Source organism: Drosophila subobscura, chromosome E, assembly GCF_008121235.1.
Source record: "Drosophila subobscura isolate 14011-0131.10 chromosome E, UCBerk_Dsub_1.0, whole genome shotgun sequence".
Taxonomy (NCBI): Eukaryota; Metazoa; Arthropoda; class Insecta; order Diptera; family Drosophilidae; genus Drosophila; species Drosophila subobscura.
In genome coordinates, this window is record NC_048531.1 from 5,322,961 (window position 1) to 5,342,038 (window position 19,078).

Genomic DNA, 19,078 nt, shown 5'->3' on the forward strand with positions numbered 1-19,078 from the left:
TAAATGGGCTGGCCCAATGGTTGGCTGAATCGTGCAATAATTTAAATGCTTTTTTCAATACTTAATTGACCCGACAGTTTACAGTGTACACGATTTAAAGGATTGCCTCTCTATTGTGGTCCTGCGCAATCGATGCGGTGGCCCTGTCACAGAAAGTTGTATTTCGGTTAACAAAATTTGTTGGTCTCTTTTCAGTTCTGTGTCGTCATAAAATCAGAGCCACTTTCCGCATTCTCTCAATAATTAGTTCGCGTTTTCAATCGCAAATGGTGGGGCTCTTATTGGATGGGGTCCCAGTGCAAATTGCGTTTATCCTTTTGACATTTCGACGTTGAGTCGAGGGCGACCCAGTTTGACGACAAGTTCGTTGCAGAAATCTCCAAAGTTTTTCCTCTTCAAATAAACCGAAAAAGCGCAGCGCTATGTAAGAACGAAGAGGACCGAAGAGATGGAGAAAATGGAGGGGGGCGAAAAAGCAGAAGCAAAAAGTGCGCGAAAACTGCATGACATTATGGCCATTGCCAGCAGTTGTTGTTGTTATTTTTGTGGCTGCTTTTGGGCACCACGCGCTCCGCTCTACGTGCAACCTGCAATGTCGCCCCTAATGTCGCCTACACGTTTGGGTGTGAGCTTGGGTGGTGGCATCACCCACACATCCGCACCCACAAAAATCCACTCAGACCCATGGAAACTTCCGTTCTGGTTGCATTGTTCATTTAAATTCTAATTTGTATTTGGTGCACTCGACGGTGCGACGTGGCACGGCGACAGAATGGATGGAAGATGTGAGGTGCAGGTGCAGTGGAGGTGGAAGATGGAGGTGCAGGTGAGAGGGCTTGCGGGGTATCCTGCCCGTGGGCACAGGTCGAAATCGGCCCCCAACTAGAGAATCACAAAAAGTGAAGGAGGTAAAAGAATAGAAGCCAACTCCGGACATGTCCCCCCAATAATGTCCTTGAGAAATGGGAAGCAGCGCTCATACTGGATAACTTTTAGCTGTTACCCAAAATTTGTTATTGAGTTAACTTCATCTTGGCAGAAAATTTAAATGTTATAAAGATTTTTCATCTAATATTTCCGTTTAAATTTTCCGAACTCTCATGGCGTTATGAGAGAAACTAGCTGAGCGATTGGGGTTAAATATTTTAAGTTTTAAATTAAATTTATGTGGATCATTTTGTAACAAAATTCCGATTCGTAAGACCGTTTCTGGTCACAACCGAACAGTATGAATCAGAATACGGCGTGCTTGATCAACAGCAAGCTCGAACCAAAATGTTCGATGCAAGTTCGCTTCGAACCTGAGCGACGTGATCATTCATGCAAAATCGAACAACCTTGACGAGATAAAGCATAGGAATTGCAGTCTCTCTATTTCTGCACAAACAGATTTCCTGTGCCATACAATTACAAATCTCAGTGAAAAAGTTTATAAAATAGATCGTCCAATCAAGGTTCTTATAAAGCTAATTGGAAGTATCCAACTCAATTGCACCTAACACAAAAAATAACCGTAGATTCGGTCATGCATTCCTTTCGCGTCCTCTTTTGTTTTTTCGTTTCGCTGTCGTCCCCTTGGCTATTGCACATTGCACAATATGCGAGTAGAATATTCTCTTATCTTTCGTGTATTATCTGCAGTAGCAATCTGTAGGCTATCTCTGTCTCTCTGCTCCAACCGCATGCATACCCGAGGCACTCCCCCTTTGCCGTTGCCAGGCGATTGTCCCTCTTAAGCCGACATGTCGTTTCATTTAAAGTTTATCGCGTTTCTCTATGCCCCTTCTTCTTCTCCTACTGCTCCTACTGCCCCCCCTTGCTGTTTCGCTTGTATTTTTTTCCTTTCTCTGATTCTCTCTCTGGACTTTTTTTGCCCCAAGTTCTTGTTTTTGTTTTTTGTTTAATTCAGTTTCAGTTTTGTTGTTGCCGCTGCTTTAGTTGATTAAAAACCGCACTCAAAGTGGAAATGCGCTTTTCTTTGTTTGTGCCTTGCCCTCCCTCCCTGTCTCTCTCTCTCCCGCTCTCGCTCTCGCTCTCTCTCCCTCCACTCTTCTCTTCTCAAGGGACCGCTTACTGTGTGTGTCTTATGGCTTTTGTTCGGCCTGCAGCTGGAATTTATAGCAGGTTTAACCTACTTTGTAGTCAACGTACTCGATTTCACCCCGCGGGGTCAGCCTCAAGGCTGCCCAAGTAAACTTTTTAAATTAGTTGTCAAATGCAAGCCGTTAAGAGGAATGCGATAGTAGCAGCTGCCAACAGACACACAAATACATACACTCCTGAATGATAGATACTTACCCTCCCTATTTTGTGGTTTATAGAACGTTTACCGGAAATAAATAAGCGTCTAAATGGGAGTGGACATACAGCATTAAATATTCATTGCTTTCTTTTCCATTTCCATACTCAAAAAGTCGCTGGCTTCTATAAAAAATAGTCCAATTGTGCTATAAATTATTAATCTTTTTCTTGATTATAGGGTATGAAGTCAACAAAGGGGTTTATGTATTTTTAGGCAACTCTTAGATGTATTTATGCCCACTTTAGCTGCCACTAGCTCCAATAAACTCTAAGATCTAACAGATCTTTGGCCTGGGGAAGTGCTTTCTTCAGTGATTTTGCATGCATTCACACGCATGGATTAAATGCATCGCCCTCGTGCTATAAAAGGCAATGAAAAACGCAAGTTGGCATTAATTAAAAGGGGAAATATTTCCCAAAGTTATGTCCGTTGCGGCAGTTGAGTCTTGCGTGCAAGGAGTGCATTGACTTTGACTCGAGGTGCACCACCATGCCCATGCCCACAATCCCATCTGGGAGACCCAACTGAAAGCAGAAATCAAATGGGAAATTGTTGTTAAATTGTTTCTTCCACTTCGCTTTTACTGGGCAAACGCCAACTTGGTTGTGAGATTAGCCAATTAAACTTAATTGTTGGTTAACTTTTAGCCTAACTGTTGGTTAACTGTTGGTTAACTGTTGGTTAACCTCCCCCGTCCTCTAGCTTAACTGCAGCTTTGGCTCTTTGGTTTTGGTTAATATCCATTTCCCTTTCTCCCTCTCTGATCACACCTCGTCGTCCTCGTAGCTGGGCTTGTCGCCAAACTTCACAGATCCCCGCTCTCGGATGTTGGCACGCGGCGGCCGCTTGTGCTCCTTGGGATGCGGATACTTGGCCACCGATGATGCTGCTTCTCCGTGCACCGGCTGCTCGAAGGCCACCGCACTGGGACCGATGGGGCTGCTCAGCTGAAAGCCACTCTGATGCACCTCCGCCGGCCACTTCTCCCCATGCATGGCCTTCACCAGAGCCGCTTCGTACTCCTCCTCTGCCTCCTCCTCCAGCTGCTGCTGGTGGTGCTGCTGTTGCTGTTGCTGATGGTGGTGATGCTCCTGCTGGTGGTGCTGCTGTGGCTTGCTGCGACGCTGCTGCTCCTGGAGACGGGCACGCATGCTGCTCATCGAGAAGGAGGGCGCAGGTGGCTGACTCGTGGTGGTCAGCTCATCCTCCTCGTGAATGTGGATCAGCTCCTGCCTGTGCTGGTGCTTGCGGGGTCGCCTCGTGGTGGTAGCTTCGCGTTCGCGGTACTTCTTCAGGAACGAGGGTGGATAATTGGGGGCTTCGGTGGTGCTGGTTGTGGTGCTAGTGGTGGAGCTGCCACGGATCCTGGGCCTCGGTGAATGCTGCCCTGACTGCCGCTCCGACTGCTGCTGTTGCGGTTGACTGCGATATCCCTTGCTGGGCACAAAGCCGCTCTCCATCGATGCCACAGCCTCAAACTCGCCGCTCGCCTCGCCCGTGTGCTCGGTGACCTCGTAACGGTGGCCCATCTGCTTGGCCAACTCGTTCTCAGTCTCATCCTCATCCCCACGGCCATACTCGTAGCTGCTCGAACCCACCAGCTTCTCTGGCTTGGGCAGCAGCTCATGGTCGTGCTCATGATCGCGCTCATGGTCGTGCTCATGATCGCGCTCATGATCGCGCTCATGATCGCGCTCATGATGTCCCGCTGAACCGCCGCTGCTGGATATGTCCGTGTGCAGCTGGGTGAGGGCTTGTGGCCGCAGGGTTACAAAGGAGCTGGGCTGCTCCCCGGACTTGTAGACGGGCTTCCAGCTCTGGTAGTGCATTGTCTTGCCGGTGACAATTTCGTTGCTGCCACTACTGTCCCCACCGCCCTTGGGCTTCTTCCGGAAGTACTTGTCCATGAGAGCCTCGTCGCTGCTATGCGGCGCCCTGCCCTCGGCGATAAGCTCCTGCTCCTTCTCCAACTGTCGTATGCGATGATCATAGTTGAGGGAATACGTTGTCGACTCCGTGATCACGCCTGGCTTGGGCAGTGGTCGACGCAGCTTCACCACCTTCTTGGCCGACGGCCGCATCTTGATGATCTTCATGGGTTTGTTTGTGTGCGGATTCCGGATGATGTACTTCACGCGCGTCATCTCCGTGGGCCGCATATCGATTGTCGTTGGATTCTTCTTTGTGTGCACCACCGACACTGCGGTGCTCGGCAGGAGGTCCGTGAACATGGACTTCATGGCCCTGGCACCGCTAAACATTCGCCCCAGGACGCTGCCCATCACAGAGTTGTTCATGTCTTGCCACATGAAGCGGCGCTGGATTCTGTGCGGATGAAAGTGAAAGTCAAGGCTCCGCGAAACAAAAGGGAAAGTCTCTTATAAACAATAATTATTCAATAATTAAACTGTAATTGTGGGAGAAGTTCGCTTTGAAAGTGATTCCATTTGATGGAGTGAATGCATGAAATTTCCACTCTACCGATCATCATTCGGTCTCTTTAAATGCTTAATTTATCGTAGATATTTTGGCGAATTCCTCTTTACCACTGATCCTCTGTGCGAGGATCCTTTTCCCACTCACCTGTGCTCATCCGCCTGCTGTTGTTCGGCCCTCACGAAGATCAACCGCAGCAGCAGCACCAGCCAAATCCAATAGATCTAATGGACGGGGGGAATGCAGATTGAAGTGAAAAGTTTCCATTGTCACCTACTTCCTTCCGCTGTCTGTGACTTACGCAATGCTTCCTCATGTTGCAGCTGACTTTATTGTATGTAAATTCCAGACGATATTTAATTTGTCTTTTGCCGGGAGCTTGGCGTCTGGTCGGGTTTGTGCGCAAATTGTAACTGCAGGCGCAAGCGCGCCAAGCACTTGCTTTTATATACTTGCCACTTGCTTGTTGCTGTGTTGTGTGGAATGTGGCATGTGGCAGGCTGCTCCAATTATCAGAGCTGGTCTTTGACTAGGCTTTGGCTTTGGCTTTGGTTTTGGCTTTAACTCTGTCTTTGGCTTTGAGCTTGGCATTGCTTCGTTTCGTTTAAAAAGTGGCTGTGGGGGGAACACAATGGATCTCTCCCGCTCCTCAACAGAGTGCCACCCCTCCACTCCCCATCACTATGCCATTTTACAAGCTCCAGCTGGCCGCCTTTCGTCGTGCAATTAGTTCCATTAGTTTTTCAGGTCTCTACTCTCTGAGCTCTCGGAGCTTGTGGTTTATCTTGTCCGTCTTGTCTATGTATACGTTATTTACCTTCTTTTTTCCTTCCTTTACATTGTTTCACACCAGCAACATCTCTCTCTCTCTCTCTCTCTCGCTCTACCCCTACCCCTACCTCTCTCTCTCTCTGTTTTGATTTCCGTATGCCGTTTCTTGACGCGCTTGATTTCGTCTTCTTTTTGCAGCTGCATGCTGCAGACGTTGTTTTCCCCACCCCAATAATATGTTGGAAGTATTTCTTAAAGTGTTTTTTATGCCAGGCACCACGCATCATATGTTTAATTATTGCTTAACAATTTATTAATGAGCATTGCCTCACATGCCACATGCCACAAGCGCCATACGGCTATGGTCTATCTATTTTCAGGCCAATTTTCATATTCATTTTCATCAATTGAATGGCCGCTGGCCAACGCCGACTGGCGATGGGAACGTGCTAACACTTTTCCGTTAAGTAAATGACTTTGTAGCGTGTGTGTGCCACATCATCATCATCATGTTGTTAATAAATACCTTACATAAAATGCAGTTTTTGTCCAGTGTTGCTGCCACTCGAATATGTACATATGTATAGGAGTATCCTCGCATTAAAATTGCAAAAGCTTTCACATAGTTTCGAGAGATTTCAACGAAGTTGTGTGTATATGGAATGCTTTATAGAAATTGAGAATTGTTGTCCCACTGAAGAGGAAATCTGATTTTATGTGCCAATGTGCATATTGCTGTCTCTGTCTCTCCATTAAAATAGCTTTCGGTAAAGGGTTAAATGAGATTTTATTTCATATTCAGTTGCAGACTTTCATAATGGAATTTATTTCAATTAAATATCACACGAATATGCATTTAATTGCAATTAATTCGATTATAGATTGAATGGATTCTGGTTTTACCTGTGCACATAAAATGCGAATGCATTCATAAGTATTTATGTATCTGCTTACTTAGGTGCATTTATTGTCGAGTACATGGAGTTAACGCATTAAAAGAAGACTTTTCATACGCATGCATTTGACAGCTAATCTCTCAATATATTTATGTATTTTTGTGTGTGTGGATTTTAGTTAATTAAGACATTGAGTACCAACTTTGTGAAGGTTGAATGGCAAACGATGAGTGCACAGATTTCCATATTTACACAAGGTTCCTGGACCCCCATAAGATTATTGCAGTAATTGCATTTTGTGCACTAATTAAACAACTGCTAAATGGGAAACACAATGGAACACAGGCCCTGGGTTGGGCTTGGGGGTGGTAATGTCAGCTAGATTGTGGTGTTTGCAGAGCAGTTCTTTGGTTGCCCTGCACATTACGCATACGCAAAAGAGCGGCGTTTGTGGAGCGAAGAGCTTCAGTCAATAATGTATTTAAAATGCCATTTGTGTAAATGGATTATGTGTAATCGAAGCAGCAGCAGCAGAAACACACTCTCTGCCCCATGGCCCCTGACGCGTGTGTACATATGTATAGCTGCACTTCTATGGAGAAATACATCCATACATACATATTTGTATTATTGCTGGCTAGGAGCAAAGTAACCCAGCCTATCGCTTGCGCAGTGGGGAGAGCAAATGGTAGCAAATTGTGATGCCGTAAGCCAAATATAAACACAATAAAGCCAAACAAGCCTCAAACAACAATGAACACACACACACACACACCGAACTGGCAGCGGGACTAAGGCAGAGGCATGCCTGTCACCCACTCCTGTTGTGGCATCCCCTGTAACTGTTAGTCAAGCATAAGGCTGAGAGCCGACTGCAAATTGTATGAGCATGAAATTTGCCTGTAAGTCGAGGCCACAAAATCAGGCACAGCAGCAGCTAGCAGCTACAGGCTGACTTTTCTGCCAACACTGAGATCAAAAGGGATGTTTAAATGAAAGAAGGCAGCAGAAAAATGTTTCAATTAACATAGACAAATGGGGAGTGAGTGAAAGATCTGGCCAAATGTTCACAGAAATTTCAATAAGTCTCAGACTTATGCTTTCGCTCAGTGTAGTCATTTCCCCTGGGCTCAAGTTGTGTCTAAAACGTGGACAACATTCGCAGTTGGTTTCTTGGGATACACACGCAAACACACAGAGTGGCACTCGATACTTGTGTGTGTGTTTGTGGGAGAAATGCTTATTGGGGGACGGACGGACGCACAACAAAAGAAGGCCAGAGATGAACCAGGAAGCCGAGCGCAGTAGAGCAGGACCCTGATTGATACGGATCGATGCTCCCCTGCGAAAGTACTATTGGTCACTGGGACATGGGATATGGGGCGTGGCCGCTGGTCAGATTTACAGATGGCACCCAAAGAGTCGTGCTGCGTTGAGAAGGGAAGGAAGAGCACTTTATGTAGTAGCAAATATGCCAAAGCCAGAGGGTTGCCTTCAATCTCCACCGCGAGGACTTCTCTTTCAGCACTTTGCTGCAGAGATTGGAATGTCCATGGAGTAACCCTCGCAACCCTATTTGCATGCGCCCTTCTGTCCTTCTTTTCATGAGCTGCCATTTAAGGCTTTATTTCTTTTTTCTTGTTTTTGTTTTCTGTTTTCTGTATGAACCAATTTGTTGTTGCCATTTCACTTAATAATATATTTACGTATAATTTACGAGAATAAAAATGCATTTTGCTACCTGCTCCCCACCACTCCTGCAGTTCCTGTCCCAGAACGTCCTGTGTATTGTCGTTGTCGTTGCTGTTGCTGTTGTCTGCATTGATTTAATGCCAGTGGCGATGGTGTTGTTCCTGTTCTGCTGCTACCCAATGGTAATTGTGGCAGCAGCAGGGTATATCTGTTGCAATCTGTTGCACAGAATAAATATTTCGATCGAGCAAAAATGTTATGCAAAAAGCATCTGTGTCTATAGCAGGATTTATTGGATTATAGTCTGCAAAGTCGCTTCTAGTTAGCTGTTGTAAGCTGTGAAAAGTGTGGGGATACTCCACATCGGGCATTATCCTGCATATCCACTGCTTTTTTACGTTGCTGTTTTCGCTGGCGGTTTGGCTGCAGTTTTCCCGACACAATTTGTATGCTCCAGAGACACTCATACACAAAGTAGGGGGAAGCTCTTTGGAGGGCTAGAAGAGATATTGCGCATACGCCGCGTCTTCCCGTTTTGTGTCATCACAAAAGCTTTGAAGCTGCATAGATAAGCCCCAGATGGGGGCAGCAGAAGCTGCTGCATAACCCCGGGCAACAGCCAACCCCATCCCATTCCACTCCACTCCACTGTGCTCTTCTACAGAGTCCAAGAAACGAGAGAATAAACTTATGTCATAAGCCATAGCCCGACGACGTACATAAGGGTCCCAGCAGAAGGCATTAACCCGTGTAAGCCGATCCCCGGGGCAGACAATGCCAGGATACACCACTGGGAAAAGTCTGGCACATGGACAGAGCACATTTTAAGCTTATTTAATGCGCGCATAAATTATTCAGGGCGAAAAGGCAGCGCGTTCTCGGCATACTCAATTATTTTAGATTATGTTTGGATTAGTGGTCAGGAGGTACTCCCTCCTGCCATGTATCGTTGGACACTCTTTGGTGTTCCTGTGCGCCATGCTCCTCGGGCTATTGCACTTTATTGTCAGTGGGGATGCCGATGACAGGCACCAAATGGCTTTTGGGTGGCAGGGATGGGCCTCGGGTTTGCTTCTTTGCCTTGACTCTCGGGCCGTGCATTTTTTTGTGTGTGCGAAAATTGTTTGCGGCCAGCCGCTTGGACCAATCAATATTTAATTGAACCATCCTGGGTGGGCGGAATTTTCTGCTTGGCAAATTATTTCGTTAAATTGAAAATGTGTGCAAGATAAAAGCAAAACAAAATTCGGGTTGAATGGCATTTTAAACATTAATTTCCCATTTATCTCTGTACTTTATAATTTATAATAATTTTTATTGGAATCAGAGATAAATAACTCGGAGTTTTATGCATCAAACAGTATGGTTGCAGCAACAACGAAAGATCCGTTCGAGCCCGTTCGAATGTCTAATCGAACATGCGACTTGCCGTCAAACCTGTTGGACAACCTTTTCGCCTTCCAAATTTATGTATATAATTGAAGTATCTGCTACTTCTTTGATCCTCTAATAGTACTCGAAAATTCTGCTTTAAATTTCTGCTTTTTAAACTTCTTTGAAGGCGAACCAACTACCTACTCATTTATATATAATCTTGGCCATTGAAGGCATAAATTAGATTACAGCAGACCATTTCCTGCTCGTTATGGCTGCGTTGAAAGCATTTTTCTCAGCTTCTGCACTTAATTTATATTAATGTGACTGCCATCTAGCCTCTAAATTAATTTACACGACAAAAAAGGAAAGTCGCAAAAGCGACAATCTGGAAAATCCCAGATGCCTCATGGAATAAAGGTCCCTTTGTTTGTCTCTCTTTTCGATGATACTCTTTTATTCCCAACCCTCCTGCCATTGATGATGAGTGGCTGCCAGGGCGGCGCTGCGCTGTCATGTTAAATCCGATTTTTTATGAAAATGAATTGACAAAAGCCTAAATTCTTGTATAAATAAATGGTATTAATCAATTTATGTATTTACGGCATAGTCGGATTATTCTATTGGATGGAAAATTGATTATAAATTCGTTGTGATTCCAGAAAAATGTATTGCGATTTTTTGTTGCTCTTTTATTTTATTAGCTTTAAATTAGATTTGAATATGGAACTACATATATGAATATTTATCAATTCCAAGATTATTTTTCAAAGTTTGGAGTAACTTTTAGTGAGTATATAATTATAATTTGATTATTAATAGTGCTCAAAAGCCAGACAAACCTCAAGCGAGTGTTACGCTAGTGTTGCGTTTGAAGAGTGTTTGAAGACGTTGCCAATCGAATGTTCATCGGTCATTCTGTTTACTTTTCCTGGTGGAAAATAAAAATAAATCTAGTTCTATCTCTCAAACTAAAGTGACCCAATTTAGTCTCTGGATTTGCCATAACAATTGATACGATGCACACACACATTCACACATACACACATACATATATCTGTATGTATTCCGTTACATTTCAATTCCATTGGTAAACCCAAAAAGGCGCCGCAGGCAACGACACGCTGATTAAATCAAATAACTTATGGCTTAGCCCTGCCAAGCCCCACCGCCACCAATCTCTGTGATGTTCAGATGTTGCTTCGCTGTGCACTCTCTACACTCTCTGTGGCAGGTTGCTTGCCCCCAATAGTCTGCTCCTTGCTCCAGTTGTCGGACAACGGAAATCAGCGCTGCCCAATCTGCTGCTCTCCCGTACAAATATGTGTGGCAGTGTGGCACAGAGTTTGCTTTGCCGTTTGGTTTATTTTCGGGTGGAGCTGGAGGTGGAGATGCGCCCCGTTCCAATACCTCATTGTGTATGAAATTTGCTCAACTGCAAGCCAAGCAGAAGGAAATTGCACACACACAGAAGAAGCCTTATCCTGCTCACAGGATTCCCTCCATCTTCTGCTACTTATACCCCGTAATAGTGCAACTTGAAGGGGCATATTCTGGACTATGTGTCATGCAAAACGAATTCCCTTGTTACAGAATTACTTAGTGGGTATCCCCAAGTTGCATCGCAAACCTTAGCTGTCTAACTGGTTTTCTGCTCGATTGCTGATGCGATAGATGCCCCTAATAGATGCCACTGGTGGTGTATGGTAGCTTCTCTTGCTGTTGCTGTTGCCTCATGGCCCCATCGATGCCATTTTGCTTAGCCGTACACTTGAGAGCGTTTACTGTCCGTCGTATCTGTGCTTCTGGGATACTAGCGGTCATTGTTGGCGTCGCTGTGTGGCGTCTTTTGTTTCAATTGCTCCGAAGGCAGACAACGACTTAAGCTGCTGCCACACGCACACCCGCATCGAAGCTGGGCATCATCTCGGGGCTTTGCTTTGCTCTCCTGCCTAACCCCAAAGCCGATACCCATGCCCTAGCTCCCAATCTCCCTCGGGTGGGCTGCTTTATTGCAATTGATTTTGACGCCGCTCTTTATGCCAACTGAACAAATCTGAGGAGCTTAATCCAGCGGCCACCACACTGAGGGAATAAAGCGGAATCCCATCCTAACGTCTCCTTTTGGTTTATTTATTTATTTTATTTTAGTTTCATTTTTGCAGTGTACCCCGCAACCATTTTCCTACTCGCTTTTGTTCCCACCCACAGTTCTGTTGCTGTCAGCATTTCCCGTTGTGGAAGACAGCTTCAAACGTACGAAATCAAATCGAAATGTTTCGTTCGATATGCGGCAAAGAAAACAAATGGAAACAGAAAACAAATTAGATTTACAACTGAAACTGAAACCTTAAACTAACTCTGTTTAAGAATTAACCAAAGCAATAACCTCTCAATATATTCCATATAATTTATATATTTTCCTTTATTTATTCATCTCTAAAACAACTGCAAATCTTTCATATTTCCAGCTATGTGCATGGCATTGGCTCGGAGACACGCAACTCGCTCTTCCATTTGCACAATGGACGAGACATGGTCCTGGTCACCACCTGTCGCCACGGCAAGAGCTGGCGAGAGCTGCAGGACAATCGCTGTGACGAGGACAATCGCGAATATGACAGGTAGGACTCCTTGGTCCGTGGTCAACGACGTTGTTGATGATGTTGTCTTCAGCAGAAATTGTTTCCAACTGTCATTGGGGGTTCTGTAAGTAATTTGTTTAGCCTCCAATGCCAGTAGGGTGCTAATAGCTCAAGTCCCTTTGGCACTTTCATCTTCATTCTCATCTCCAGCCTCCATCCTTTGGCCATTAACCAGAGTCCTTGGTGCCGGGCTTTGCTACGCCAGCCAGTGCCGACTGTCTGTGATTAATGTGCTCAAATCCGGCTTGACAAGCTCATTTAAATGGCACGACACTTGGGCGAAAGGCATTTACAATGCCAATGGCTTCCGTTTAGCATTAAAGTGCCACCAGAACTTGCCCCAAAGCTGGGGGGTCCAGAGCTTCTTGACTTTTCAATCATGGACCACAGATTTTAGATGTCTGACTCAAAGTTTGGGTGGGAAAATTAAGTTATAAAGGAGCAGGAAGACTTAATGGCTGTTGCTTGAGAATGAGACTGCTGAATGTCCTCACCAAAATAGCGAAAATATAAATCCAGAAAAGAGTCAAACAGAGTCCGTGCCATAACAAAACAACAATAAATAAAGAAATCAAAAACAATCAGTGAAATGGCTATGGAAAGAGAGAGTGTCTCCTGCAACTTGTAATCTCTGCTGTTAATTTCAGCTTCAAGTCGAACAGTCGACCATTTCTCTTTATTCTTTGACTTGAATCAGCTGCCGTCTCATGCTGTCTGATTGTTTTCCTTTGTACATTTTGTTCAATTATAAAGAAACTTGCTATGGATAACAATTGCAATTGAAGAAAGTAAACTGGTAGTAGGGGAGAAATAGAGCCTGTAAAATGTGATAGAAATCAAGAAATAATGGGACAAAAACATCGAATTGAATGCAAAGAACGAGCAGAGAAGCCATCCTCCCAGTTGAATGGGCATTGAGATGGCAGCCATTCCTCCTGGCCATACCGTTAAATTCCATTCTATTCTAGCATTCCTCTGCATTCCATTTAATGCCATTCCATACATACTCCATCCAGTCATCCATCTATCCACGTCTTCCGCTGGCTCCTGGTTCCGCCCTGGTGCCTATCGAGTTTACTGATTTCCTGCTGATTAGAGATGTCTCGCAAAAGACATTACAGTTCCCTGTCTGTCTGTCGCTGCTGCGGAATCTGATTACCTATAGTGTGCACACACAGAGGGTGCTTTGACTTGCAGCATCAGCTGCAACACAGTGGCCTACAGCTTTAAATTAAATTTATTGATTAATTTCAAGTTACTCAGCGGCTCAAAACAACAGATCTTTGATGAGCAAATCTCTAGTTTTAGTTGTCTCAATCCAGGGTATCTACAGCTACATCACCACGAATTAGCAGTCAACGTTTGCTGCATTTTATTCGTAGTTTTTGCTCCTGCTCCTCTTTTGCCTGCCTCTACTCTTTCACAATAAATTTATCGTTCACTTGAAGAATATGCAAAAAAAAGAGCAACTGGAACCAAGCGAGAAAGAGGAGAACACACAAAAGGATGAGCAAGAAAAAATAAAAAAATGTCAACGCAACATTTACCGTTCACCTTTAATTGAATGCAATTTTTCAGAATTTTTTACTGGCTCTTCTTTTGCTCTCTCCTCCTTGTCTGTCTGCCTTTCGCTCTCTCTCTCTCTCTCTCTCTCTCTCTCTCTCTTTCGCTCTTGCAGTAATTTGACATGACTTATGCGACAGATCCGCTTTGGCGTCAAGCATCAGGGATTTATGCCAGCTCCCTCCACTTTCCCCCCCAGCCACTGCCCGTGCCACGCCCGAGTTTCAACCCACCCCTTACACATCCGCCCACAGTGCCTCCATCAACTGTTCTACATAATCAAGCAAATTGCTTTCCCACTCACATCATTTTTTATCAAGGGACGCCTTCGTAGTCTGGAAACTTCGTTAATGCACCTGTCAGATATATATCTGACTCCCTTCCCTTCACCGGCTCCACCCACTGCTCCCACATCTTTCTTGCATGTACTCCATCTATCCATCTCTTTCTGCACATGTGCTCCTCTGTCTGTCTAGCTTTCTCTATCAAAACATAGATAAAACTACAAGTACATAGTACCTACTACATGTTTTGTACATGAACATGTTAAGAAAATTGCATAATACCTTTGAGTAGCATTAGGGATTTTCTTTTATTTTATTTTTCCTTCGTTTTTTTTCTGCTACATTTTTTATGCGCTTACAATTTCTAAAAGCTCATGAATGCGCCCCCGACAGGGGCATATCGGGGAGTGTGGGGGGTGGTCGAGGAAAGCTTCGCTTCTGTATTTTTGATGAGTTTTCCCGGAGCATTATTATTCACAACAATTTTGCATTGTTGCTGTTTTATCTGCTTGCTGTTGCTGTTGCTGTTGCTCCTGTTAATATACATAACCGTGCCAAAGAAAAACCGAAACCAGTGCCCAGAAACCAAAATCCATTCAATTTGGCAATGATTTAAAGTTTTCTCATCAAAAAGAGAGCGAAAGTGAGAGAAGGGAGAGTGGCAGACAGTGAGCGGTCAACGCTCAGCGAAGCATGAAATTGAGATTGAAAGAGAAAATTCTGCATGAATTTTTAAACGTAAACTGAATAAACAGTGTCTGTTTATAATCCAGTTCCGACCCATGCAAAGTGATGAAAACTTACGAAAAATCCAAATTTTAAACTGGTGTAAAATTCATTTATTTTCATATTTTGCAACCGTTTGAAGACTCTTCATAAGGTGATGAATGTTCTGTGATCTCTTTAGAAGCTTCTCTTTGGCATTAGGTGCTGCCATATGGCCTGCAGAAAGCCAGCACTGGCGTTGCCATGCTGTTTGTGCCTTTTTGTGACGTGACCAAAATTGCAAAGAAGTTTGCCTGCTTGAATCGTTTTTTTTTTTGTTCATTCATAATATTTATATTAAATACGGTCTTATTATTCCTCAAGAAAATCCATTAAAAGGTTTTGGTTATTGCTTCGAGGAGAACTTTTACAACTGCAGTGAAGCAAAAACCTTGAGCCGCTTTTAATGAAATTTTTTGCGCTCTGTATGCCTTTGGCGTGGTGTCATTTTTGCTGTAACGCGAGCCTTAGGCGCGAAATGGGTGTTTTGTTGCTGCGTCCTGCGACCGCTATCATGCAACATATGTCATCAATATGCATTGCAGGCAGGGACAGGGACAGGGCAGGAATGCCGGAGGTTGATGAGCCGCCGTCGCCACTGATGATGATGATGATGGGAGCTGAAACACGCAACGTGCGGCAGAGGCGCGACTTCTGGCACAACTGATACGAGGTCAACGATTCTATCCATTTCGTTCTTGAGGCTCTCGTTTTGTGTCCTTTTTTTCTGTTGTTGTTGTCTGTGTGTCTGACTTTGCCATTGCCGTTTTTTGAAGGCGTTGCAAAGTGGCAACTGTGCCAAATAATGAGACGACGCCATGTCATGTCCTTGAGAGTAAAAGTTGTTTTTCTTCATTCCTTTTTTCGGCTTGTTTGCCTGACAGTAGACTCGCTGAAATTACGTACATATGTATACCACACGTAGGTGCCAGGACACGGCAACTGTTGCAGCCACACGTTGCAGCACCGCAACTCTTTCTCTGTGTGTGTGTGTTCAGGGCAGAAGAGTAAATTCTCAACTCTTGTGGCCCTTTAATTTTGGCTGGCAATTTAGAAAGTTTTTCCCTTTCCCTCAGAATTGGAAAATTTCCAAACATTTTTTGGTTTAGTAGAGAGTCCCACTCTTTGGCTGGACAAAGGTCGAATTCGCTTTGGCATTACCAGTTAAATAGCGAAACAAAATACAGTTTTTGGCAAATTTAATCAAATTTCAACTGTGCGAAACCTGACTGTTGTTGGTCACTTGGCCCCTTTGCCCGGAAAACTGTGCTTCTGTGGCCATTGTTGTACATTTAATTGCAGTAAATTATTTAAAATGAAAAGGGGAATTTTAAATATCAAATAGCAGGATGTTCTGGCTGCCACCGCTTATCCTAAATTACTTAAATTCCCTGGGAATTTCTGCTCACTCAAACGAAATTTGAGCAAATGAGAAACGGGAGGAACCCCTTTTGTCAGCCATTCAGCTTATTAGGAGGGCGGCCACTCACCAACCCAGGCCGGCGCTCTATGCATTTTTCATAATGTAATTTCCCAAGTAATAAATTATCATGCCAGCCAGCATCATCATTATCAACAAACAAGAAGGGGCGAGGAAGGGGCCACTGTGGCAGTGGCAGTGTTACAGCTTGAGCTGTGAAAAACTTGAGCTTGGTGCAAGGTGAAGCTGCCATTGCACCTGCTGCAACCTCCAGTTTCCACGTTAATCTCAGATTTCCACATAAATCACTTTAAAAAGGCGACACACTTGCAGACGGGCAAGAAGGTAGCAGCAGGAACAGAATGTGGCCCCTGCAACGGTGGAACTTCGGACCGCGCAATGGCAATTTCTTTGAGCGCTTTCTCCCATTTTCTTTCATTATTTCGCTTGTAGGGCTGTGTGTGTGTGTGTGTGTATTTGTGTGTTACTGCCCCAAAAAACGTGCCAAGTAATTGCTGTCCATGGAATAAATGTCCTGCGCATAAGGACCTGCCCAGAGCTAGCTAAACAATTACGCGAATGCTCAAGCAGAAACTTTAACATGGATCCCGGAAATTCCACCGATTTCTGGGTCAAAATTCATCTCATGCCTGGGATTACCCAGGGACTATACTCGTATCATAAGTTTATTTGCTTTTCATGTGTGTTTCTATCCAAAAAGAGAAGATTGTTCTCTTCCTCCATCTCTGGAGCATTCTCCCTCCCGCTCTTTCGCATTGTGTGCATGCTGTGCATGTGCAATCGGTGGAAATCTTTGTGCGGTTTTTCGGTGCTTCTCCGTTGCGTCTCTGCTTTCATTATGAGCCATTAACACAAGCTGGCGACAAGCGACGACGACGATGAAAGCTGGTCCACAATGAGTGCAGAGAATGGCCCAGGGAATTGGGGGAGGGGAATGCGAGCTTTGCACTCGAAACTAATGCGCCATATTTAATGTTTCTCATTCTCCATCCTATTCACCTTACATATATCCAGCACATACTCTTCGAGTGTGAGGATATGCCGTCATTGTGCCAGCAACAGTCGGATGGAAATTTAGTTGTCTCTCGTTTGTGTACCAAAATCGTAAAGATATGAAAATCATCTAACAATGCGCTTTCAATCGATTACAGTCGCATCTCGTTCTGTTAGGAAGCACATCAACTAAACTTATTCCAAAGTACAGGGCATCCCATGGTCGTGGCGCTCTTAGCTCTCTTGGTTTTATGACGCTGCTCCGCTCGCTGCGTTTGCTGCTCTCTGCTTCTATCTACTCCCTTTGCTGCTGCTGTTTTGGGACTCCGCTGCTTCTATTCTCCGCTTCTTCCGTTATTCTTCTGCTCGTAACGCTGCTGCTGCTGCTGCTGCCTGTCCGCCCTCTCATTCTGGCACTTCTGCTGGGATTCGGGCTTCCTACTGCTCTTTCTCAGTCTCTGCCGCTTCTTATCTTGTGTTGCGCTGCCGCTGCGCTGCCACTGGTCTTAGGGCAAACAATGACAATGGCAACTATTACAGCTGCATTGGCGCTCCGTCCCTACCCGCTCTCTCCCTCTCCCTCTCGTGGTTTGAGGTTATTTCTTTTATGTTTTTCTATGCTGCTGTTCGCTGGGTAGTCGAAACGCATCCCGAATTGTGTCCCTATTGCAGATGCTGTTTTTGAAAAATTGAATTTGCGTTGAAATGCTTTGCACATTATTTTACCCCCTACTCTCCCGCTGCTGCTTTCTCCCTGTTGTTCTCTCTCTCTTGCGGCTGCCCTCTCAGCTAAAGTCAAATGAAAACTTTTTGCGCCTTGGCTTAACATCTTTCTTCTGCTCTGCACTTCCATTTCAATTTTTGTTCTGTTGTGCTCTCGCTGATTTTTGCTGTTTTTTGGCTCTCTTTAATTAATTTTTGCATTCAGCTGCAGCTGACAAGCAATTCCCGCCACACATAGTCAAAAGTTGCCTTTGCTCCGGACTCTTTGGCAGCAAACTAAATGTTGACGGGTGGGGTGGGGTGCACGTAGAAACTTGAAGCTGAAAACAAGAATGATAAGGCACAAATAAGCAGAGACCCAAAGAAGAGGGAACTAAGGATTCCAAATACACAAACATACAACGTAGGATCAAACTTTGGAGTACGATATGCGAAAAAACTACTCAAAGAGGATTACCTATACATTTTGATGGTGATTGCTAGGCCTGTGACCTGTCAAAGGCAAGAGTCAAATGATGAGCGTGAATGCCAAATCAAAGCATCAAGCAGAGTCCCTGCGTCACTCAGTCAGCTTGTCAGTCACTCAATCAGCACGAGTACAGCAAGCAGTTCCCATTACGAGCATAACAAAACAAGGGAGGAGCAAACGGAAAAACGGCAAAGACTCGCAGCAGGTAGCAAAGGCCGCACAGAGAACCTTTGACAGCTGGAAACCACTTAAATTATGTTCACGCAGCGAGAGGCAAGTCCCTTAGCTTAATTGTCTATGTACCTAGGCTTAACCTTAAGCAATTGACAGGAATTTAAGTTACTTTCCTCTTCGTTCTTTTGATATACATAGAGCAACGGGACATCCAACTGCCATCATTGCAGGCTGCCTAAGTAATTGCTGGATCAAAGTGGAATCTGTTGCCATCATTTATCAATGATGGAAACTTGTTGCCATGTGTCTGTATAAAGTGGGTGGAAGCTCTGCTGAAGCTGTGTTAGCCATAGGTAAATCAAGATCGAGTGGCCCTAGCGCATAATCAAAGCAAGAGAGTTGCTTCTCTCTTTGTCAGCAGTGCAAAAGAGTAAGAGGCAGCGCTGCCTAATTAAGAGATCAACGTCACATCTCCTGCATCCTCCCTACTCTGGAATGCCTAATGAAGTGTTTGGACACTGTGACTCCTGTGACTGTGAGCAAGTGCCAG

General features: G+C 44.7%; 2 protein-coding genes across 2 annotated transcripts in view; one reads left to right on the top strand and one right to left on the bottom strand.

Moving 5' to 3' along the window:
- The window catches only part of LOC117889768 (exostosin-1), a gene marked incomplete at its 5' end in the record, with an annotated part of 63,532 nt that overhangs the window by 17,135 nt on the left and 27,319 nt on the right, over positions 1-19,078 (top strand). Inside the window, one exon of the mRNA XM_034794230.1 lies at positions 11,943-12,095. Within this exon, the coding sequence (XP_034650121.1) occupies positions 11,943-12,095 (153 nt within the window). The remainder of the gene's footprint in view (positions 1-11,942; positions 12,096-19,078) is intronic.
- LOC117889769 (sex-determining region Y protein) lies at positions 2,874-5,223 on the bottom strand. The gene is made up of 3 exons (XM_034794231.1): positions 5,040-5,223; positions 4,886-4,962; positions 2,874-4,627 (listed from the first exon to the last, which is right to left on the bottom strand). The coding sequence occupies exons 1-3, from the start codon at positions 5,052-5,054 to the stop codon at positions 3,067-3,069; spliced, it is 1,653 nt and encodes a 550-aa protein (XP_034650122.1). The 5' UTR covers positions 5,055-5,223; the 3' UTR covers positions 2,874-3,066.